General features: G+C 36.9%; 1 protein-coding gene across 1 annotated transcript; it reads left to right on the top strand.

The window, feature by feature from the left end:
- Nucleotides 1–1379: 1379 nt before the first annotated feature.
- LOC140152241 (adhesion G-protein coupled receptor G7-like) lies at nucleotides 1380–21815 on the top strand. Its single transcript, XM_072174544.1, has 15 exons — nucleotides 1380–1458; nucleotides 2170–2233; nucleotides 2910–3001; nucleotides 3340–3495; nucleotides 6690–6827; nucleotides 12764–12901; nucleotides 13686–13807; nucleotides 14241–14384; nucleotides 16507–16834; nucleotides 17891–18051; nucleotides 18881–19054; nucleotides 19547–19656; nucleotides 19986–20248; nucleotides 20520–20592; nucleotides 20929–21815. Exons 1-15 carry the CDS (start codon nucleotides 1380–1382, stop codon nucleotides 21653–21655), a joined length of 2769 nt encoding a protein of 922 aa, XP_072030645.1. The 3' UTR covers nucleotides 21656–21815.
- The last annotated feature ends 230 nt before the right edge of the window (nucleotides 21816–22045 follow it).

The following is a 22045-nucleotide window of genomic DNA, read 5'->3' as shown; positions in this document are numbered from 1 at the left end:
TCATCATGTTAAGAACTCTAAACATCTAGCCGAGGGCTTAGCGGAAGTGATCATAGAGGAGGGTGAGATTTTTAATTTTCACGATGTTGTCTCGCTGTTTACCAACACGCCGATTGATGAATCGTTAAATGTCATTAAGATCAGATTACAACAAGATAAGACTCTCAAAAACAGGACTTTGCTCGTGGTAGACGATGTTATCGATCTCCTACGGTTTGTGCTCACCACCACCTATTTCTTGTTTCGAGGGAAAATCTACAAAGATTTGGTGCAGCGATGGGGAGCCCGGTGTCTCCGGTGGTCGCGAATTTATATATGCCGAATTTTTATTTAGAACAACAAGCCATTGCGACAGCCCCATTAGACTGTAAACCGCGGCTCTGGAAACGGTATGTCTATGACATTTTAGAGATTGTCAACGAAAATCAGGTTGATAATTTTAGCATAACATTTCTACGCACTCATACTACCCTGAGGAAACTGTTCGTTCACCCCAAGGACAAAAGAGATCCCCTCTGTACGACCGATTGTGTGTATGTAATACCTTGCGCCAATTGTGATACTACTTATGTGGGTGAAACAGGTCGTCGTTTTGAAACTAGATTGGGTGAACATAAGAAGGAATCGGACAAAGTAGCAAAAAGTAAAGAAATCTTTACTAGACAAACCAGGAAACAGTCGGAAAGTGAACAATCCAAATCAGCAATCGCAGACCACGCAGTTCAACATATTATTGGGACGGCGCAAAAGTTCTTGACAAGAAATGTGAACTGGGGGCTCGCCGCATCAAAGAATTTATGTGGATAAGAGAGAGAGCTCCAAACACCATGAACAGAGATGAGGGGCCCATTTTCTCAGTCACGAATACGATCCACTTCTGGGCGCTAGTGCGCCCTCTGTTGGTGACCAATCAACCAGAAGGAATGATCAAGTACCATCACTCCTATGACGGCCTTCAACCAAGATGACCGAAACTGTCAGGTCAGTAAAATATATTTGGTTTTGGCAAGAAGAACATTCTGTTAATTCGGTCATGTTCATCACCGTTTCCGAAGTGGATTGAAGAAACTTGTCTTCCCCAAACGTGTTACCAAGGCTGTTGCCAAGTATGCCTCTGTTAGTTCCATGATTGGAAACAACATCATTTGGAGACTGCGAAACAGGCCCACTAAAGTCAGTTAATTAATTCTTCATGTTCATTATCATGTTGTTTGTATTATATTCATGTAATGGTTTATAATGCCGCTTTGGTGGCCCAAATGTATTGGTTCATTATTGAATAAAACAAATTCGTATATATGTGTAATCAGATATAAAAATAAGTAACTTCTTGGATGGTTTTTTTTCACTTTTACTAGATAGAGCCTGGATTTAAAAAAATGATGTTCAGGATCTGTTGCATATTGTTGACCTGGTACGCATTACTGATGCCAGTTTCTGGTCAATCCTCTAGGTCAGGTAAGACAAAGGAATAAGTGCTTACTTTTTACGATAATGAAGGTCATTATTTGAGGTACGTCTTAATTTTGTGTTGAGATCATAAGTTTAAATTACCAATATTATTGTTATATGCTTTTACATAGAACCAACACTCACTGAATATTTTGGACCAAAACCTAAGTGATGTTGACTTATGTTGGTACTGGCATAATGGATTCATAAACTATCACATAGTGCAATCTATGTTCCACCAAGTCGAAGCGCTTTAAAGCGCAAAAGTAATTTTTGCGTAAATCAAGACCATCCAAAACAGATTTCTTACAGTAAAGAATAGGAGGCAATCGGGGGTTCATACAGTCATGTACATGGTACATGTGCCTGCTGTCACAACTTCACACATAAAATTTTGGGCAATTTGGTGACATATTTTTGTCTGTGACTTCAAAAGTATATGCACTAGAAACATGTTTGACTTTTTATTGTTTAGGTAATTATTTTGATTATCTTTCAATTTCAGCTAAAAATATTGAATACGTCAAACTCTATACTTAACTTATGACTCGACGAATACGGCCAAATTTGGATTTGGATGAAACTTTTTTAAGCTATGAATTGTTACCCCTGTATAAAATTTAGGTGTCAAGATTGCCATTATATTTTTTTGTACACATTACAAAGCAATACAACTATACACAGACATAAATATTTCTGTATATTCTTATTTTGCAGTGGACATGCCGTGTAACGCCGGCGTCCAACCAGACACAACTTGCGGAGGATGTATAATATGCTTGTAAGATTTTTATATTCCCAAAAGGGACTAAAACTAGTCATACATTTAAATGAGCTACTCTGCCGTGTAGAACGTATTTTACTTATATTCATGACAATTTGTGTGATGAAAATATTGAAATGTTACATAATTATTTAGCAGCACACAACGCTAGACACAAATTCGAGTAGCTTTAGACCCTCTTACGTAGAATTGTAATTTCTTTCATTAGCTCTGGGAATATTTTAATACATAAACAAATTGGCCTAGATATATTTCAGCTAGAGTACACGATGTCTCTGAAAGAACTGTACCGTCGGACAATTCATTTTGAATCCTGTCCCCGGATTCTACACAGCATATCAACGCGAGTAGTACCTGAAGTATCAAGCGCACATTGATGACTCGTGGACTGGATACAATGAGGTGTGAGGTTGAAATAATTCCAGAACGGAGGGGTAGATAAAATTTAAAAATATATATACATATGGTAGCTGCTTTATCACGGAATAACACACCATTCCGTTTTGTTTTGTTGTGGCATAAACAAAGCAAATTAGCAAACAAAAAGAATCTGACGGTACAGTTCTTTCAGACAAACCTTGTACATGTATATAGCATATGTTTCACACCATTAAAAATATATGTATTTGTTGCAACTGACGCAATACTACACTGAACTTTTTCATTGATTTAGAAAATATGATGAATGTGAATACTGTGGGCCAACAGATGACGATTGTTTTTGGTTCATGAATATTGAGGAATGTAGAGATGAAGCTAACTCGGGTAAGATCAGGCATTCTGTCTTGAAATCATAGTTCTTTGCAATAATACACTTAACATACACTCATGATCCCAGTCATAAGCGAGCGCCAAGCGAGCTCTTGTATACAACGTACAATTTAGCGCATTATCGTCACAATTTTTCAAATTTGTGTCAATGAGTATAATTATTTATTGGCGACCCCCGAACAAAATCTGGGACAAGTGCCATCAAATTTGCATCACTCACAAATACCAGGTACATTGACGAAAATCTAACTGGATATTAAATATCTTTGTCGGCGAAAAATATCAAATATTAATATTAAATACCAGCTTTCTTCTCTCTTTCCCTCTTTAAGGAGAAATGCCTGCTATCATGCCAATGATGACTAGTACTGACATGCCAAATATACCTAGTACAAACATGCCAATGATGCCTAGTTCTATCATGCCAATGATGTCTACGATCACAGATCCTCTAGCTAAGTGTCGCAGGGACAATACGTGCGAATCTGGTATGTAAACATTATTATTATTGTTATCATTTCTATATTTTTTCGGATATATAGATAGCTCAGTGGTGGCACCAGGATTTGTTTTCGGGGGGTCATTGGGTTTTTTGCCTCAAAAGGGTGGGGAGCAAACGGGGGGGGAGCAAGAACGCTATGGGGGATTTCAAGACAGAATGCCTGATCTTACCTGAATAAGATCCCCATAGCGCCACCACTGAATTTAATTCAAATACAAAAATTAAGCTAAAGGCTGATGGCCTCATGATTAGGGCAGCATGTAGGCCTAATGCTGTCTGTTAAACATTCCATCATAGGCTATAATGTATGCAGGCCTAGCAAAGGGCTTAAAGGATGTCTCCGGCAATAAACAAAATTATACCTTATATGTTAGAAAAATAATTATCAAGCACGAATCACATGATTTGATTTAAAACAAACTCATATTCACCATGAAAACGAATAAAAACAGCCGGCGTTCAACACGTAATATTCAAAATTCCCGTGCCGAATTTGTCTAGTGCAATGACGTAATGGTTACTTGTGCTCAAGTGTTATCAGCCTTCATTGTATTACTGGGACGTCATTGCACTGGACAATTTTGAATATCGCGTGTTGAGAGACGGCTGTATTAAGGCCAGAGTAATGGAAGACACATTCGTCCACGACCGAATTTGAGATTTTTTGATATTTATCAACACTAAGATGTATTCTTTCACTTGAAACTGATAAAATACAACTTGCTAATATTTATTCGTATTTTTGCTTGATTTATTTCACTCTTTTCAACTCTAAAAAGTCACATGGCTCAAGACAGCTTAGTAAATTGGCGGGAAATAATGAGTCAGAAATGCGCGAATGCGAAATATTGTGATTACGATCGTGATTCGCGGCGCGTGACGCGGCGCAACTCTGCGCGTATGTCCAACGCAGTCAAGGCGCATTCGGTATGTTGTTCACGCCAGCAAATGTGGTGTAAACAAAACAAAAATTTGCAGTCAAAATGCCACTTAGATTTTGAATTATTATGAATTTTGGCGTACTGAAATCAGACATTATAGATTAATTGGTGCAAAAAGATGCATATTTAGACCATGCACCAGATACAGCTTTTACAAGTGTGAAAGTCTTACCGTTTTAAAATTTAAGGACGTTTTGTGCATAATTTTGACATTTTTGTTACTAAAACGTCGATTTCTCTGAGTTCACTTTTGACAATATTGCGCGATTTTTGTGACAAGATAACTCGAAAAATATGCAAGCAAAGGGTAAACTTTTTGCACTATCCTTTGGAGTACATCAAAGTCTAGGGAAGGTTTTTTCATTTTTCAAAATATTTGTTTTAAACAAAAATATACACCATTATGTGCAATTTTAGCTTAATAGAGTGACAAAATGTCTTTTTTCACATGTTTTTTTCAATATTTCGAAAAAGAGACGAATTTCAAAAAATAAAAAACCTTCCCTAAGTTCATGTCTCTTCTTCATGAAAAGCTAACTGAATTTTTTTACTCCGAACGGATTTTTTTCTAAGTTGTCACAAAAAAATTGGGCCAAAAAAGTGAATTTTTGTGATTTTTTCAAAAACTTGAGATTTTTGAACAAATCTGACATCACCATGGGATTCCTTGACTCATTTCCTTTTCAAAAATGTATAGTTTTATATACTTTGGACATACAATTCAGAAATAATGAAGCTCGAAAAGGTCCATGTTCTCTCCCATTACTCTGCCCTTAATTCGTTTTTATGGTCAATATGAGTTTGTTTCAAATAAAACGTGATTCGTGCTTGATAATTACTTTTCTATCATATAAGGCATACTGTTGTGATTGCCGGAGAGATCCTTTAAACATGGCATGAATATCATCCAATTAGCCTTTTCGATGCATGGTTTACAAAAAATTAGGGCAGTAGTTGGTAAAACCCGGCAAATTCAACAGACTTTACCCACCTCGTGCAGCGCCAACCTCTAAAGCTCACCAGCACTATCGTGGCATGTCGTATTACAATATCGCTTCAGGTAAAGCCCCTCAATTGATATAAGGTTTGCCACACAGGTCGTATCTTTGTAGAGTTCTGACAAAAATTCTCCGTTGCACATAAAGTCGTTATTAAACGAAATTTGTGTGTGATCTAACTTGGTTACTGTCTTGCACAATTTCAAACCAAGTTCTGTGTTATTCGTATGTATCAAACAATACTGAGTGGAAGACTACTACGTGACTAAAATAGTAACCAGTAAACTTGGTAAACCACTGAAAAGCGGTGATTATTAAGTATATTGCGCCCAGATGGAACGGCTAATTTTCCACAGCGAAATAAGCAACAGCTTGTTCCGTGGCAGAAAAATGCCGAGAAGGACAGCAAAGTCATGACATAGCTATTAACATCACCTGAGCGGAAAATCAAAACCGAGAATCGAAAATTTCAGCAGAAGATCGAAAGTTGCTGTGGAGAATGTCTCTAGGCAGAAACGTAACGACCGGGGAGGGGGGAATTATTATAACATGGGGAGGGGGACGAGCATTTGTTGCGGTTGTACTTGAAAAAGCATGTATTTTCAATTTCAATTTCAAACTGTTCCTACTCTTTGCTTGTGCAGAATGAGGTTCTTGATGTCGATTGAATATAGCAAGTTATATAACTGTTATAATATATTAGGCAAACAACAGATGCACTGCAAACAACAACAAGCCAGAGAGGGGGCCTGGATCTCGTGTGAGATACAAGTAAAATATATAGAAGTTCCAACAAAATAAACAGGCCACAGGTTTAAAGTTATCCACAAAGCTTTCGATTCACTATCATCTTCAGTGTGTAAATACTACAACTGATCTACTCTCTACAACAGCAATCACAGAAATGACTGCAATATTTAAACTTACACAACTACTACAGCTACTACACAATGATGAAAGAAAAAAGCAAATCAATATATCAATAAATATTGATCAGAAAGAGGTGTTACTCCTCAATGTTAAGCCCAAGGGGTGTGAGACAGCGGAGTTGCTGGATCCAAAAACTCTCTTTGGTAAGGCGAGAGGAAGGGTCTGAAAGTTTGTGGGAGGCATCTATGCCGGTAATGGAGAGATCATTGATGTTATGATTAGGAGAATTAAAATTGTTATAATATATTAGTTATTACTATAACATACAATAACAAAAGTATATTCTGTTGTCAATATATTTTCCCCTAAAGCTGCAGGTTGCATGTGTATGCATGGTGGAACATGCATAGGACAAGGAATGGGACCAGGAATGGGACAAGGAATGGGACCAGGAATGGGTCAGAGATGTAGATGTCCAGACGGATTTACCGGAGATAAATGTCACAAAGGTATGTCGTCTCATGCGACTGTCATCAATAAAACACAATAATGTAATATAATAACCATTTTTTGAATTGATCACAGTGTTAATGCCATTTACCTAAATCAAAGTTTTGTTTAAGTGTTGTGCGCCCTTGATCTTTGCACTCCTGTGGCATGTTTGTTTAAGTGTTGTGCGCCCTTAATCTTTGCACTCCACATGTTTTGTACTGGAGGCTGCCATCTTGGGAATTTGATAGTGTATAGTTGCTGATGCTATAGGAGAGAAACAATATTTTACCTTGTCTAACATAATGAAAGACTTCGATGTGTAGAAGAAAAGCAAGTGCAGATAATAAACAAGATACATTTCATCTTAAGTGTATCCTTTTGTGCACTGATTTGTCATTTGAAGTTACTACTATTGGTTGTTGGATGCGAGTCAAAAGAATACCCAGTTTCAGCATAATCGATCAGGGGAGCGATCCAAGTTTGCTCCTACACACAGCATACTCCTTTCCAATATCAGTGTAAAAAATCTTTTCAGGTAGAATCACTGGTCAAATAATCAAGAAGTATCCAATTTTTTCGTAACCATAAGTTTCTATGGGACAGCCAATGGTCAAAATGGTTTGGCAACTTGGCAACGCACATGCCCGTATATTTTGGATGGTATCTATAGATTATTGATGGTTATTAGCTTAGCCCTCCCCACCCCCATCAATATGTTTCAACATGATTTCATGAATTCACCGAACAAACCAGGCATATTTCGCAATGGATGACATGAAGCCCAAATTTGAAGACTCGTTCAGATAGAAATCATGAGTCCAATCCCATGAAGTATTGCTGAAACAAACACATATAACGATACATTAAGGGTACACCATGCGATCTTGCTGCTCAAAATTTCAAGATTAGGAATGCAATCACGCATTATGTAAAGAAAATAAGTTTTCACGGCTTCAATGGGACTCGAACCAGAAATCTGTTACTTCCATCCTCCTTTACGTAAGACATCAAACGAATAATATACGATATGACAAGAAATCTCTGCGTCGTAAGTTGACCGGAAAATGCAGAGAATCCAAAACATTATCATTTGTAATCAACAAAAGAATTTCAATAATAATAATTTATGACCACGTTCTATGTCTTAGTTAGCATTAGCATTGGTTCATGGTAAATATGGCCCTGAATGAATAAAAATTCCCTTTAAAAGGGGAAGCCAGCTTCAATGCAGAAGAGGTCTTGTAATTAGTTTGGGTGGAAGGCATTTTTAGGATCACTCTTTTTAATGATCCATCATGCACCAAACCAGGTGGTGGTCGCATTGCATTTTCATCGTCAACCGTGTAATTGAATGGGATTATTTTGACAATTTAAAACGCTTGAAATTTCACAAACAAATAGGCCTATATGTAAATAATATAAATACAAGCTAAAACCATGGGGGTTCGATAATGAACCCCACAAAACTAACCGAGTATTTGGAAAATGCCATACGGCCGGGCGGTTTCACAAGCTGCCGGCTCTATCATGCCAAAGTATTACTTTGATCATGCCATTCGCCGCCTGCGCCAAACCATCAATGATAAGTACATGCACACAGAATAACCAAACACTAACTCCTATAACTTCCTGTCAACTCTTTAATTAATTACTCCAAATTGTTCTGTCTTTTTGTCTTTTCTTCCTTTTAGGCTACCCTTATCTCATTATTAATATAAAGAAATACACTGCAGTTTTTAGTTAATTGGCTAAAAACTGCCATCCTACTTGCCTTATACATGCACATTAATTTTATATTAATTTATATATTAATTCGCAATTTATACATAGCACATTATAAAATGTATAAAGACTGATATTGTTCAATAGGCCTACATGTATATCAATTGTACCCATATCAAAAATAGGCCCTGAATTTTTCCTGTTGAAAAGACAAAACTGATGTTTAAGATACCAATTATTTCATAAATGACATTTTGAGTCATTTTTATCCATAAAACGATACAGGATATAGGATATTTTTACTTTGACTTTTAGGTCCATAAAGGTTTTAATTTAATCATGTTATCAATACACTCACATCTCATGCTGTGCTGATCTCCAGGAGGTCTGCAAATGTAAATCTAAGAACGCCTGATAACAAGGATACTATCATTTTCTTTCGTTGATATGCTGTGGAAACTATTATAGGCCTGGCATTATGTGGCATATAATTTTTAATGTTATATTTTCTTCAAACCATAACTTTTGAAATTCTCACTCGTTTTCATTCGTTGAAACGGCAAAACATACTTTCTTTTTCTTACAAATCGAATAACAGGTCTTACATATATTTTCACCATAAAAAGTTCCGCTAAGTAATTCAAACCAATGCTAGTACCCCGTAATCTCTTTAGCAAACAAAGACGATCTCCGAATTAGATAGCCAGCTCTTATTAGCTGGCGAAAAAGCATGGAAGGGTTTTTGTACCATTAATGATAGCTAATGATGTTCTTAATAGGCTAAATTTAAAACTGACATTTTTTGTGGCCCCATTTACTCCTTTCTTCACTGTGAACAGTTTCCTCGGTATGTTCCATTTTCAAAATGTTTTAAAATATCAAGAGACATTGAAAGATGTGTCCTTTCATAAATTAGACTTAATTTTACGTGTAGAAGACCAAACAAACCCCCTTTTTGGGAAAAATGTACACTTTTGGAGTATTCCAAATCTTCTTTGTTCTGGTAACACCTTGCTACACAAATAAATGCACCGTTGCCTGGAATGCTTTAATGTCAAAACAACATGAATGAACAAATTAATACATGTGTTAATGAAGCATGTGGTGTAAATTGTAGTAACTCTGATGTCAAAATGCTCGAAAACAATAGTGTGCCCCGTCTTCAGCAGTCTAAAATATTTTATGGTCAATAGAGTTCGATGGGTGTCACTTCTTCTGTTATATTATCAACAAGGGTCATTCAAAAATTTCTACCTCCATCGTCACATCTCTGAATATCTTGCGTGTCAGGATATGGAAATTACCCATGATTTTACTCTTAAATCTTGGCTATAAAAATAAAGTTATTTGATGAAAATGTGATTTTTGGTTGAAGATGTGTTAGTTAAAGCGAACACAGATTTGATACATCACATTGTAGCTTTCGATATTATCTATAAAAATGTTTTTATATACGGTTGTCCAACTGCTTACTTAGGATTAATATTTTGTTACTACTTGAGCTCCTTCAAAGCAAAATTAAGTTTGTTAATAACCTTGTATAAACTTACAAAATACAAAATATGTGCATACGACTTATTTGATTTGAACTTATGAGCCAATTAATACGTCTTGAACAAACAAGTGCTCACCCGATCGAAGTCAACAACCTATGGAAAAGGGTCAATATGAAGCCTATTCTGAACATGTAGGCCTATCGGTTGTGTTATGCAAAAGACACGATACCCATTAAAACTGTACTAACTTATAAGTGAAAACTTATTTGATCAAATATATAGCAATTTAATCATTTTAATATACAGGGTGTCCCAAAAAAAAAGAGGCCCCTCATTGCGCCCTCTTTTTCGCCTATTTCTGAAGAGTTGATCAAATATATGGTGGTATGTAAAGAAACCTATAATTGTTAGCATTAATAAACCAAATCAATTATTTCAATCGGCTCACAACTTTTGAACATATGCCATTTTAAAGACAAATACCCGTTTTTCACTCTGTCCACGGATAGCAAACAGAGTGGCTGGGATGGGTCATGCTGTGGAGTGGCCTGCAAGATCACCAGACCTCACACCACTTGATTTCTTCATTGGTGGAAAAATCCAAGACCTTTGCAAACGTATTACTGCTATATTCGCAAGTATCCGGCGCACAAGGTTGGTACGCAACGCAATTGATGCAATGATGACTAGGGCTGAAACCTGTATTCGTCAAGAAGGCAACCAGGTACAAATGTAGAGGGCATAACAGCACAGTAAACTCACTTCAAAAGAACCAAAGACAAACGAAACAGCCCTTTTCAGGGCTACCTTTTTTTCCAAAAAGAGAAATGACTTACGTTGTCAATAAAAAGAAAGCAAGAAAAAATAAAATAAGAAAGTAAGAAACATAATAAAACAAAAAGCATAAAACAACCGAGAAAAACATAAGTAATTGCAAGTATAGTCCCATCCCACATCAATTTCGCCCAAATTAATGACACTTAACCAAATCCATAGCCCATAAGCCCACCGGTAAAGCACATTCCCTAAAATAAAGTTATCATCGAGAATGTTTTATATTCATGCATGGTATATGCACTTTTCAATCTTTGAAGTTACCAAACCTCCTCCGTGGACAGAGTGAAAAACGGATACATTTCTTTAAAAGGGTATATCTTCAAAAGTTATGAGCCGATTTATTAAAGCTAACGAGTAAAGGTTTCTTTTCATACTAACATATACTTGATCAACTTTTCTAAAATAGGAGAAAAAGAGGGCGCAATGAGGGGCCTCTTTTTTGGGACACCCTGTATTAATGAAAATCTGAGCATATGTTAATTTTAAACCACGTAATGCTAATATGACCTCTGAGCATTTTGCTTAAAAGTAAACCGGTGTGTTACAGATAGATTAAACTATATATTTCTGAGTGGACACTACCAATGAGCCGTAAACTCGGCACATTGTATTCTGAGATACAGTACAAAATGTGCCGCATGTCGTATTCATAGGTGTCTCAATTAGGCGAGACATGTTTCTCATTTGATAGCGTTTAAACCAATCAATAATCTTATTGCTAAAGAGGATAATATTGAACCTACATATAAAATTATTAAATAGCTCTAGTCTTTGTTTGCTTTGGCTAAATCATGTTCAAGTGGTGCGTTACAATTGCATTGTATATGTATAACCAACAATTAACAATGAGAGGACATTCCTGTACCTCGTTGACTCGGGGATGATTTGAAATGACCGCCAATTATGACTTTATTACCAGCAAAGTGGAAAAGAGACTCATATAAAACCGAAAAAGAGTTCAACAAACCACAACCCCGCTTCTGGATATCGTTTGAAGTCAAATGATATGCTATTTTAAAGCTTATGATATATATTTCTAAACACGAAATAAAACAAAATTGACCGGGGGCCGAGGTTACGGCTGATTCGTAGTGTCCAGTCACATTTTTCAAATCTTTTTACGACTGGAGGAATATGTGTTTGTTCTAAATAAGATTTGAACAATTGTTCAATTTCATGCCTGTATGACCTTTGAGAATCATTCGATAGTATACAAATACAACATGTTTTGAGGGGAAGTAGTCAAAACTACTGGTCCCGAGGTGTTGGATGATTTGACTACTTCCCGACGCGTCCCGAAATGAAACATGTTGTATTTGTTTTACTATACCTCATAAATATTTTCACTATCACGGTAAAATCGTAAACAAAAGTCAAAACACACATGTCAACGTGCCGGTCGGCATGGTAAAAGCTTAATATTTTGCTTACCTGATTTTATTGCAGGATTTCTGTTCAATCAATATTTACATTTTGACCTATCATTATTCAAATTTTCTTTTTAACTTTCCATAAATAACATTTTGTTTCATAAAACGTCAAATTCGCGAGTTATTATCCATCGGTAATCTCGGCAAAATAACTGCAGCAGACGCCATTTTAACGAATTCGCATCTGCAGAATTGCCGTTGTCTAACATAGTGCTACGTCTGAAGGAACGGTGACGCGCGGGGTCGATATACCGCGTGGTAGTAGGGGTGCGGAAGTTTTTACTACTTCCCCGCGTTCGCGTAATTGCACAGGCGCGGGGAAGTAGTCAAAATACCGTACTCGGACGCTGGCGTTATTAACCAATAAGATGTCTGGATTACCTAATAAATATTTATGAGGTATAGTAATTTACTCTATTTAACTTTTGCTTGTAAAACAGACGTCATATTTGTCTTTTCATTTAACAGCAAGTTGCCCCAGAATCAATGAGGATAATGTTGCCACTGGCAGAGATCGGGTCTCTTGGCCTGAAACTGTGGTTACAAGTACAGATGATGAAATAGTAGTGGAATCAATTGAAAGGTGTCCCGTGAACACGGAAAACCGTAAGTAAACACAAGTCTGGCCGCCGGCCATATATATATACATTTTTTGGCGTCTTGTGTACTTGATGGACAGTCAGCAACCGATATTCAAATTGCCCCATGCTGAATGAGGTCCAGTTAACACAATTTTGAAATTGGTTGTCTTTAAAAGCAAGATATCCATCAAAATAAGGCAAAGACGCCAAAACAAGCTTCTACGTAAAAGTGAAGTTTAGCAACCAGACTTCACAAGATGATTTAATAACAACCATAAGAAGCATATACAGTAATATTAATCTTGGTCAATGAAAGGAGCTATAAGAAGGTGTGAATTTTCACCTATGTCACGATAAAATGCAGCCGAAGTATAGTAATTCCCAATTTGTCTGTACGGAAAAGAGGAAGCAACATGTAGTTTTGTCAAATTAAGAAACAACCGCCAGATATCAGCACTGGGATTTTTTAAATCCTCAATAAAACAACACATTAACGAATCACCTAAATCGGCAACTATAATGGTTGCAGATTTCTGCAACCATAATGGGCTGTAATACACCTGACCTTTATGGTTAAGGTACGGGTTACTTGTTAAAATTTCAACCATATTTGACCAATGACCGCTTTTTTTGCTCAATTTTGTACCATTCGAAGTGCCAAGTTGCAAATCATCTTGCTGTGCCCAGGGGCCAGCGTAAATCCGGCCCTGGGTAAGAAATGCCAATACCAATCGATATCCATGCATTGTTGTCATTGTTTCGTAGAATAGCAGATCTCATTATTATAAATATCTATTTTATTCAAACAGGAGAACACGGAATTGCCAGGAGAATTTGCTTCTATAATGAATCATTGGGAGGTCAATGGCATAATATCAGTTTCCAAGATTGCGGAAGTTACGAGAGGCCTGGAATAGAACATTTGTCAAAGGTAATTATAATTTATTAAAACGATACGCATTTAGGAGATTCATGACCTAGTGAAAGCAGACACCAACAAGTATGTGAAGCTGGTTTAGGCAGAGGAGATCGAAAAAAGCACCTAATCATGGAGTTATCACTTTACCTCCATAATCATACCAAAATCAGCATATTAAATCATGCATAATTAGCGTGTATATGTCCTGAAAGTTTTAAAATGTTATTATAACTATGTAAAATTCAAATAGCTCGAATTGAGACGTGCATTTGTGACTACTGTGATTGAATTCACAGTTATCCATGCTTCACCCATATTTGTCTTGCGTATTTTTCATATTTGTGCCTTGTGGAATTGTCTATCAATTTGCATTAACTTGTAGAGGATCGTAAGCAATTGCAAATATTGTAGAATACCAATCATCACAATTTGTTGTTATTTAAAGACTCCAGTAACAGAAGATAATGTTCAAGAAGTTACAGACACACTTGCAAGGATTCTAGAAAATTCAACCTCAGACAATGTTAAGATTACAGATGCACGGACAGTCTTAAACAACATCGTTAATGCTCGCTCGCCGTCACCCAATGTAAGTATCACGCTTTAGGTGTACTATACACACACAACTACAGCGTCAAAATTTGACCCCGAAAGGGTCATTTTTGATCCCGCTTTACAAGTCAACTATGCACCAAAGGGTCAAATTTGACCCCGGTGATCTAGTGAAAAATTTGACCCAAATTATGGTTAAAAATGTCTATATTTAGGGTAAAAAGTTATTTGACCCCTAATATAGTCAGTTGAAAAATAACCCTCAGTGTCAAAAAATGACTATATTCAGGGGTCACAATTAGAAAATGACCCCTAACGTGGTTGAAATGACTTCATTCAGGGGTCCCGATTAGAAAATGGTTATATTTGGGGCCATTTAAATGTGACCCTTTTAAGGGTCAATTTAAAATGATGCCAAACAACAGAAAATGACCCCGACCGTAGTTGATTTAGTTAAATAAACTGACCCCGTAAAGGTTAAAGACCACTAAATAGGCCTGGGCGATACATTGAAATACGACGAGGAACTATTTGTTTTCATGGCATTCGAAAAAACTGCATTAAAATCGCTGAAATTGATCAAGTTATATAGCCAAAAAGTACCTTTTAGAGTTTGATGCTTCAAAATGGTACATTTTCTTTTATAATATGACATTTTTGATGTAATAGTACCAAAATTCATACGCACGGCTTCGGTTTTAGTAAATAGTCGCCTTATCATATTGTAACTTTCAGCTTCGAGGGCGCACTGTCATTTTAATGTGTTTACGGTTCAGTGCGTTAAAACAAGAATAGTCTCAGGTCAACCTATGTTGAATTTTTGATCATTTGGCATCTAAATCATATAGTTTCACCTGGTATTGGTGGCATTGAACTGTGAGAGTTCTGAATGAGAAAATTTCACCCGAAATTAGGCATTTTCCCATTGAAACACGTGTAATACATAATTAGTGGTATTTAACCTATAGAAACACTGAATTCTATGGATCTGATATTCGTCATGGAGACTTTTCTAGCTATTCTTTGCTTACATTTCTCAATATTTAACTGTATTTGCCCTGGCAAGAAAACGTGCATCTTCTTCGACTACTAAGGTATGTTATTAGAACCCGTTGAGGTACCGGTAGTAACGGGTTGAGGGGGGGGGGGGGACTTGTGGCATTAGTATTGGGTTTACGGCTGGTTTCTGTGATTTCAGGGCTTCTAAATTCAACAACCTTCGATTGCCTGTATATACATATAGAAAGCATAATGATGATGAAAAATCAATGTTGATGATCATATAGACATGCCACTTTGTTAATTAGACCCACATGCACATTTTGTTGGTGATTTCCTTGCCCTAAATAACGTACATAGGCCTATGCGTGTAAATAGAGTTTGATGCTTCAAAATGGTACATTTTCTTTTATAATATGACATTTTTGATGTAATAGTACCAAAATTCATACGCACGGCTTCGGTTTTTAGTAAATAGTCGCCTTATCATATTGTAACTTTCAGCTTCGAGGGCGCACTGTCATTTTAATGTGTTTACGGTTCAGTGCGTTAAAACAAGAAAAGTCTCAGGTCAACCTATGTTGAATTTTTGATCATTTGGCATCTAAATCATATAGTTTCACCTGATATTGGTGGCATTGAACTGTGAGAGTTCTGAATATGAGAAAATTTCACCCGAAATTAGGCATTTTCCCATTGAAACACGTGTAATACATAATTAGTGGTATTTAACCTAAAAGGGTTGATAGTTTGACCCCGTAATTTTAAGTGTGTACTCAGTCAACTTTCAAATATATGAAAATTCCTCATGTTGATAGTTCCTCGACAATTGAAAAAAAGTTCTTTAAGAATTTTCAAGTTCATACATTGTCAGCTGTTGGTACACTAATAAGTTATCCAGCGCTTTCAAAGAAACATACAATGAACAATGTTAAACTTAAAGGTGGAAGAAATGGTATATAGATTCGACGCAGTCTTGCACTTACGTAAGAACTAGTTCATTTTGTGTCAAATATGAAACCTCATTATGTATAAATACGGTATTGTTTTACCTTTTAAAAACTATTTTCTGCATGTTACGAAGTTGGAAATAAAGTAGATTTGATTTGATTTGATTTGATATGATTTGATGTTCGTTAAATATATTTTTCCATACGAAGGTCACTGAGAGTGTCATCAAAACCATCGACTCTATTCTGTCTGCCAACATACCATCAGGTGACCAGGATTCTGCAAACGCATCGTCCGAAATCTTAAAATCAGTTGAGAAACAAGTATCATACACAATAGAGAAGCATGGACAGTTCAGCTCTTTTAAGCCTAACATTGCTGTAGAGGGTGTGACTATTAATGAGACACGTGGTATTGGGTTTGGAATCAGTCAAACTGATGCAGCGAGTTTTGATCCAGATGCGGAGGAAAACGAGCAAATAGATGGAAGTTCTATTCAATTGCCAAAGGACGTGTTTGAGAACGGTAATAGCAATGGTGAGCATAACAAAACTTCACATATGTCATATTAATTGAAACTACGAAGTGTATCAAAAGATGACGTCAATAGAAGTGAATACGTTTGTATGGGAACGAGGCCAATGTTTTGTGAAAGTAATTTTTGACCCGTAACTCAAACCACAACAATGATCTATACAGGGTAAATATTCACTGGAGCGTCTTCCATAAAGGACAGTAATAATAATTATATTTTTATATCAAATAGATCATATACATAAGCAAGATGAAAAGATAGTATTATGGGTTTCCACGCTGGAGGATCGACGCAACCCTCTCTTTACATGAAATCTTTAAAATGTTCAAGGATTTGCCATTTGTGAATTTCTTGTGTATGGGAGTGTGTAGCTGGGTCGGTTTGTTGTGAAAAATACCGTAAACCGTTGCCAACCGACTGACCGACCCAGCGCGCCCAAGCAGAAAGCCCTACAACCTACACCCAACCATCTCAACAACCCACAGGTTATCCGTGTTCTATAAGCTGCATATCCTATCAGCGACTGCTATACCTTGTTTAGGACTTTCAAAAGAAGCACCTGTACGTGCAACCATGAATGTTTCAAATTAGCCCGCCAAAGTCATACAGGTAACTCCGAGGTCGTGCATTGAATTGGCTTGAATGAGGAATACTACGGGAACCAGTGCCTTTTGTTAGAAGTCACACATGAGTGCAGTGGATAACCTCTATATAGACCCACCCCCAACCACGCACACACCCCTGTACCCTCTTACACACCATCTTCCCTCATATACTAGTACTCTCGTAAATCGACCGATTGATATATTTCAATCTTTCAATCTCAAAATACTGCTCGGCAGACAACAGATTCGATTCCACCATACTTAATTTTCCAACGCGATTTGAAAATTCCTAATCGCGATTGGACATTCCTAAAATGTTACCTTCACGCATTCAAATGCTTGCAACTTGGCTCGTAAGATATCTATGGAAAACCATAATCTTTTCCAGGGTTAAAGATTTTAAATGAATAGGCCTAATAATACACTAAATCCAATTTTCATTTGCATGTAAAGGTACCAAAGTAAGTTTCATTGCGTACAATGACAACAAACTTTTCCAGTCACTGGAACGCAAAACTTCCGTGGCTGTGGGTCCAATAATCTCAGCTGTTGTGCTTGGGAAAGATGTTTTCAACCTGACGAAGCCAGTTATTATACAGATTATACCGAACCAGGTAAGTGAGGCAAAACTTGAATGCGAATGTCTGTTCGTGGCCCAAATCAGTGGTGTAGCCTAAGAGAGGGCACGGTCCGGCCAACCATCCCTGTTATTGACATTTGCCCCCCCCCCCCCTCTGGAATGTAAGCCGCCGTGATATTTACTAGATTCTCGTCAAATTTCGCCTCTTTGAATGTCGCCTTGTCCCACACCCATTGCTCCCTCTGAAAAATCCTGAATGGTTTTCATTTTACAGACAATATACTATCATCAGATAATATTGAGACAAGTCATGTAGTACAGCAGATTAATAAATTCGTAGGACACACAATTGACTACATGGTGATACAAGCAACATAATTGGCACATACATTCCTTGTGCGTTGTGAGTCGTCACTTGGACCTATTAGGAAAAATACGTTATCCATCGTTAGCTTTTTGTGCAATCCCTAAATTCCGTGGTCAAAGTTTATAGGAGCCGACCTTTTTGCTCATAACAATAATTTGGGTAACTTTGAATATTGACCCCTGTACAAATTTTGACCACGGAGTTCATGAATTGCACATTGGCTAAAACTGGCCAACAGATTGTTTCCTAATATTAAGTGACCCACAAGGATTGTATATGATGGTTCTTTTGCTTGTATTATCTCGGGATCGATTCATTCACTAATTTGCTATACTAATGATGAACTATTAAAATAGCATACTTACCAAAAATGTTTGTCCTCAAAATACTCTCACAAAAATGAAAATAGGAATAACGGTGAAACATGTCTGACATAGCTGACGGAGCAATCCAATGAGCCTTGGGGTAAACAGAGAGAATTTGTTTTTTTATACAGGATAGCGGAACCTTAACAGAAGCCCAATTGAACACGTCCACATGCGTGTATTGGGATTTTAGCAAGCGTAATGGAATCGGCGATTGGGCAGAAGACGGATGTGAACTGATGAGTGCCGAGTCAGGAAAAATAACATGCCATTGCAACCATCTTACAAACTTTGCAGTGCTTGTGGTAAGTACACAGCCTTATAACAAGCCCTCAATTATTAGAATCAGGAAAAATAACCTGACATTGCAACCATCTTACAAGCTTTGCACGTACTTTGCAGTGCTTGTGGTATAAGTAGACAACCTTCTAATCATCTCCTCAATCATTAGAGTCAGGAAAAATAACATGCCATTGCAGGTGTGCACTTTTATTCAGAAGGTACTCATATGGACGAAGACTGCTAGTGTAGACGATATAAATTTGGAAGAAATTCATTTAACCATGAAGTATCTGATACTGACGAGTTTCTTATCAATTCACACACTAAGAAAATAGGAAAATCTACATAACGCTCTGCTACGAAAATAAGAAAATAACCAAAGCGCCAAACACCAAGTATCCTTTGGGTCTATTTTCATGTCTTGAATTTGAGTGAAACAACAATATCTTTATGGTAATTTGTTACCTGTAAACCCTCAAATGTAAACGCAACTTCATAATTTTGTTTTACTATAGGATTTCTCAGGAGGGACTATGAATTTTGTTTTGGATGTTATTAGCAAAGTCGGATGTGCTGCCTCAATAGTTGGACTGTGTTTGACCTTGATGATATTCCTTTGTTGCAGGCATGTCTTTTGTCTTGTTTTAGATATTGTAATATAATGTTAAAATAGTGGCAAAGCCAGAACGAGGCCTGAGACAAGAAACAGAAACAACATCCGGTACCCGCACCCTGCACAAACAAACCCTTGTTACGCACTGAGACAAACATACTACTTTTGAGACAGATTCGAGCTCAAAATACCATAGCACTTAATATGAAGAACACCTGTTAATCTGTTAAGTTCTGTAGATCTTTTATTCACTCAGCTAATCCTGTCTCTATAGCCGTTATATGATCAAACTTTGATCAAAGCTAGTATAACTAAAATCAATTGCTCAATCACTTTTACAGGGGACTTCGCATTAGTTTGCAACGAAAGATCCTCATCCAGTTCTGCATCTCAATGCTGGGTTTATACTTTGCCTTCTTGCTCGGCATTGACAGCACCGGTTCCGAGATAGGGTGCATCATTGTAGCAGCTCTTCTACACTACTTCGTCTTGACTACAGTACTGTGGATGGGGGTTGAGGCTCGCCATATGTATATCACCTTGGTGGCTAAATCAGACAGAGTGGGGAGGAAGTTTCTAATTAAAGCTGGTATTTTTGCTTGGGGTAAGGAATTCTAGAATTGATGATATATGGATTCAATGATAATAAGCATTGTAATCAAGTAGATTGCATACACAACCAACACGAATACGTCAACAACAATATACAAATTTTAATATTATTATTAGCAATATATGACATACATTCATGGATTTCTTTTTTTAAATTATAATTTTATCATAATTAAATCTTGACCTCTTTCACTTTCACTTTCATTACTACCCTTCCTCAAAATTAGAAACCAAAAAAACATTACATTTGCATTATTTGACAGGTGTTGGTTTGCTACCAGTCGGTGTGGTACTGGGTATAAAACAAGGCGAATACCTAGCTAAACCTTTATTGTAGTAAGTACCATTCATGTTTTCGTTCACAATAGTAGATACGTAATAATAAGTAGTTTGTACCAGCAAATTTCTTGCCTTTCCTCTTGTTTATGTCCCGTATCTCCTTTCCCACTCGACATCGTCCGGGGAGATCGTCACCTACGGTCACCCACACATAGACGATTTAAGTACATGGATATGTTTATGATACAGGTTGTATTAATTTGTAAGATTAAGTCTTCTAGACCGGCAAACAGTTTACAATTGTTGCAGTTATGGTAAAGTTAAAACGCGTACGTTCAAATAAACAATAAAAATAAAATAAAAATATCCTAAACAATTTAATTATCTTTGCAGTTGTTTCGTAGCACCTAATTATGGCCTGTTTTTCGGACTTCTACTTCCCATCGGGCTGGTCATCTTACACAACATAATCACATTTGGTTTGGTTGCAAGAAAGCTTCTGAGTTCTAGAGCCTATGTTAAAAAGTCCGATCTTGAAAATCGTGAGAATGAAGGTGGTGACGGGGAATTTTTCCAGAAGACTGGAGTTAAAGAGATTTCCCAGCGCCTACTGAACGCGTTCGCTGTATCCATACCTCTCGGCATAACATGGGTATTTGGATTCCTTGCTATCGAAGAAGCTCGATTTGCCTTCCAACTACTTTTCTGTATTTGCAACTCTTTCCAAGGAGTTTTGATATTTATCCTCTTCTGCTACGGTCAGAAAGATGTACGCAAAATCATCTGTGCCAGGTGCTTCTCTGAACCACCTTCTCAACCCAAGGTGAAGCAGATGAAGAAGCCAGCAGCCACTGGAGCTACGTCAGTATCTAATGATACTCGTCTTACGGGTGAAAGTTATACTGAAGACAACGACACGGTGGTTACTAAAATCGACGGAATGACAATGACCGTGTTAGAATCAGAGACGATGGATAGTCACGAAGAGGATACTGATCAGAAATATATACCAAACACGAACCAAAAAGAAGCAAATGGAAAACATGGTTCCAACTCAGAGCCGGCCACAGAACAAACCGACTTAAGTGCTAAGTCAGAAACTGATAAGAACGACCAATGAAACGTTTTACAAGTTTTATATGAAGAGTTGCGCTGGATCCAATAACTGCCCTGTGTCATATTATTTTTCTGGTTTATTATAACATTTTAAAGTTTTAGTGACATGTAACGATTGCAATGGATGTTTGTGAATCTAACATATTTTTTGACTGTTTTCAACATCATTTGTAAAAATGCAAAGTTTTAAAATGGCTGCCATTGGATTTAGCTCATTTTGGAACAAACAAAAAATAATTTTCTTTTATATTTATTAACTTCTTCGCACGAGGAAGTTAATTTTTGCAATTATTTTTGTTAGTGATAAGCACGATGTTATTAGACATGTTAGATTGGCAAGGTTACCGATATCCATGTATCTTCAAATGAATTTTACTCAATGCAGCAGCCTTTG

The sequence above is a fragment of the Amphiura filiformis genome, chromosome 5 (assembly GCF_039555335.1).
Source record: "Amphiura filiformis chromosome 5, Afil_fr2py, whole genome shotgun sequence".
Classification (NCBI taxonomy): Eukaryota; Metazoa; Echinodermata; class Ophiuroidea; order Amphilepidida; family Amphiuridae; genus Amphiura; species Amphiura filiformis.
Note: the sequence above shows the minus strand (reverse complement) of the source record. Positions and strands in the feature narration are given on the sequence as shown.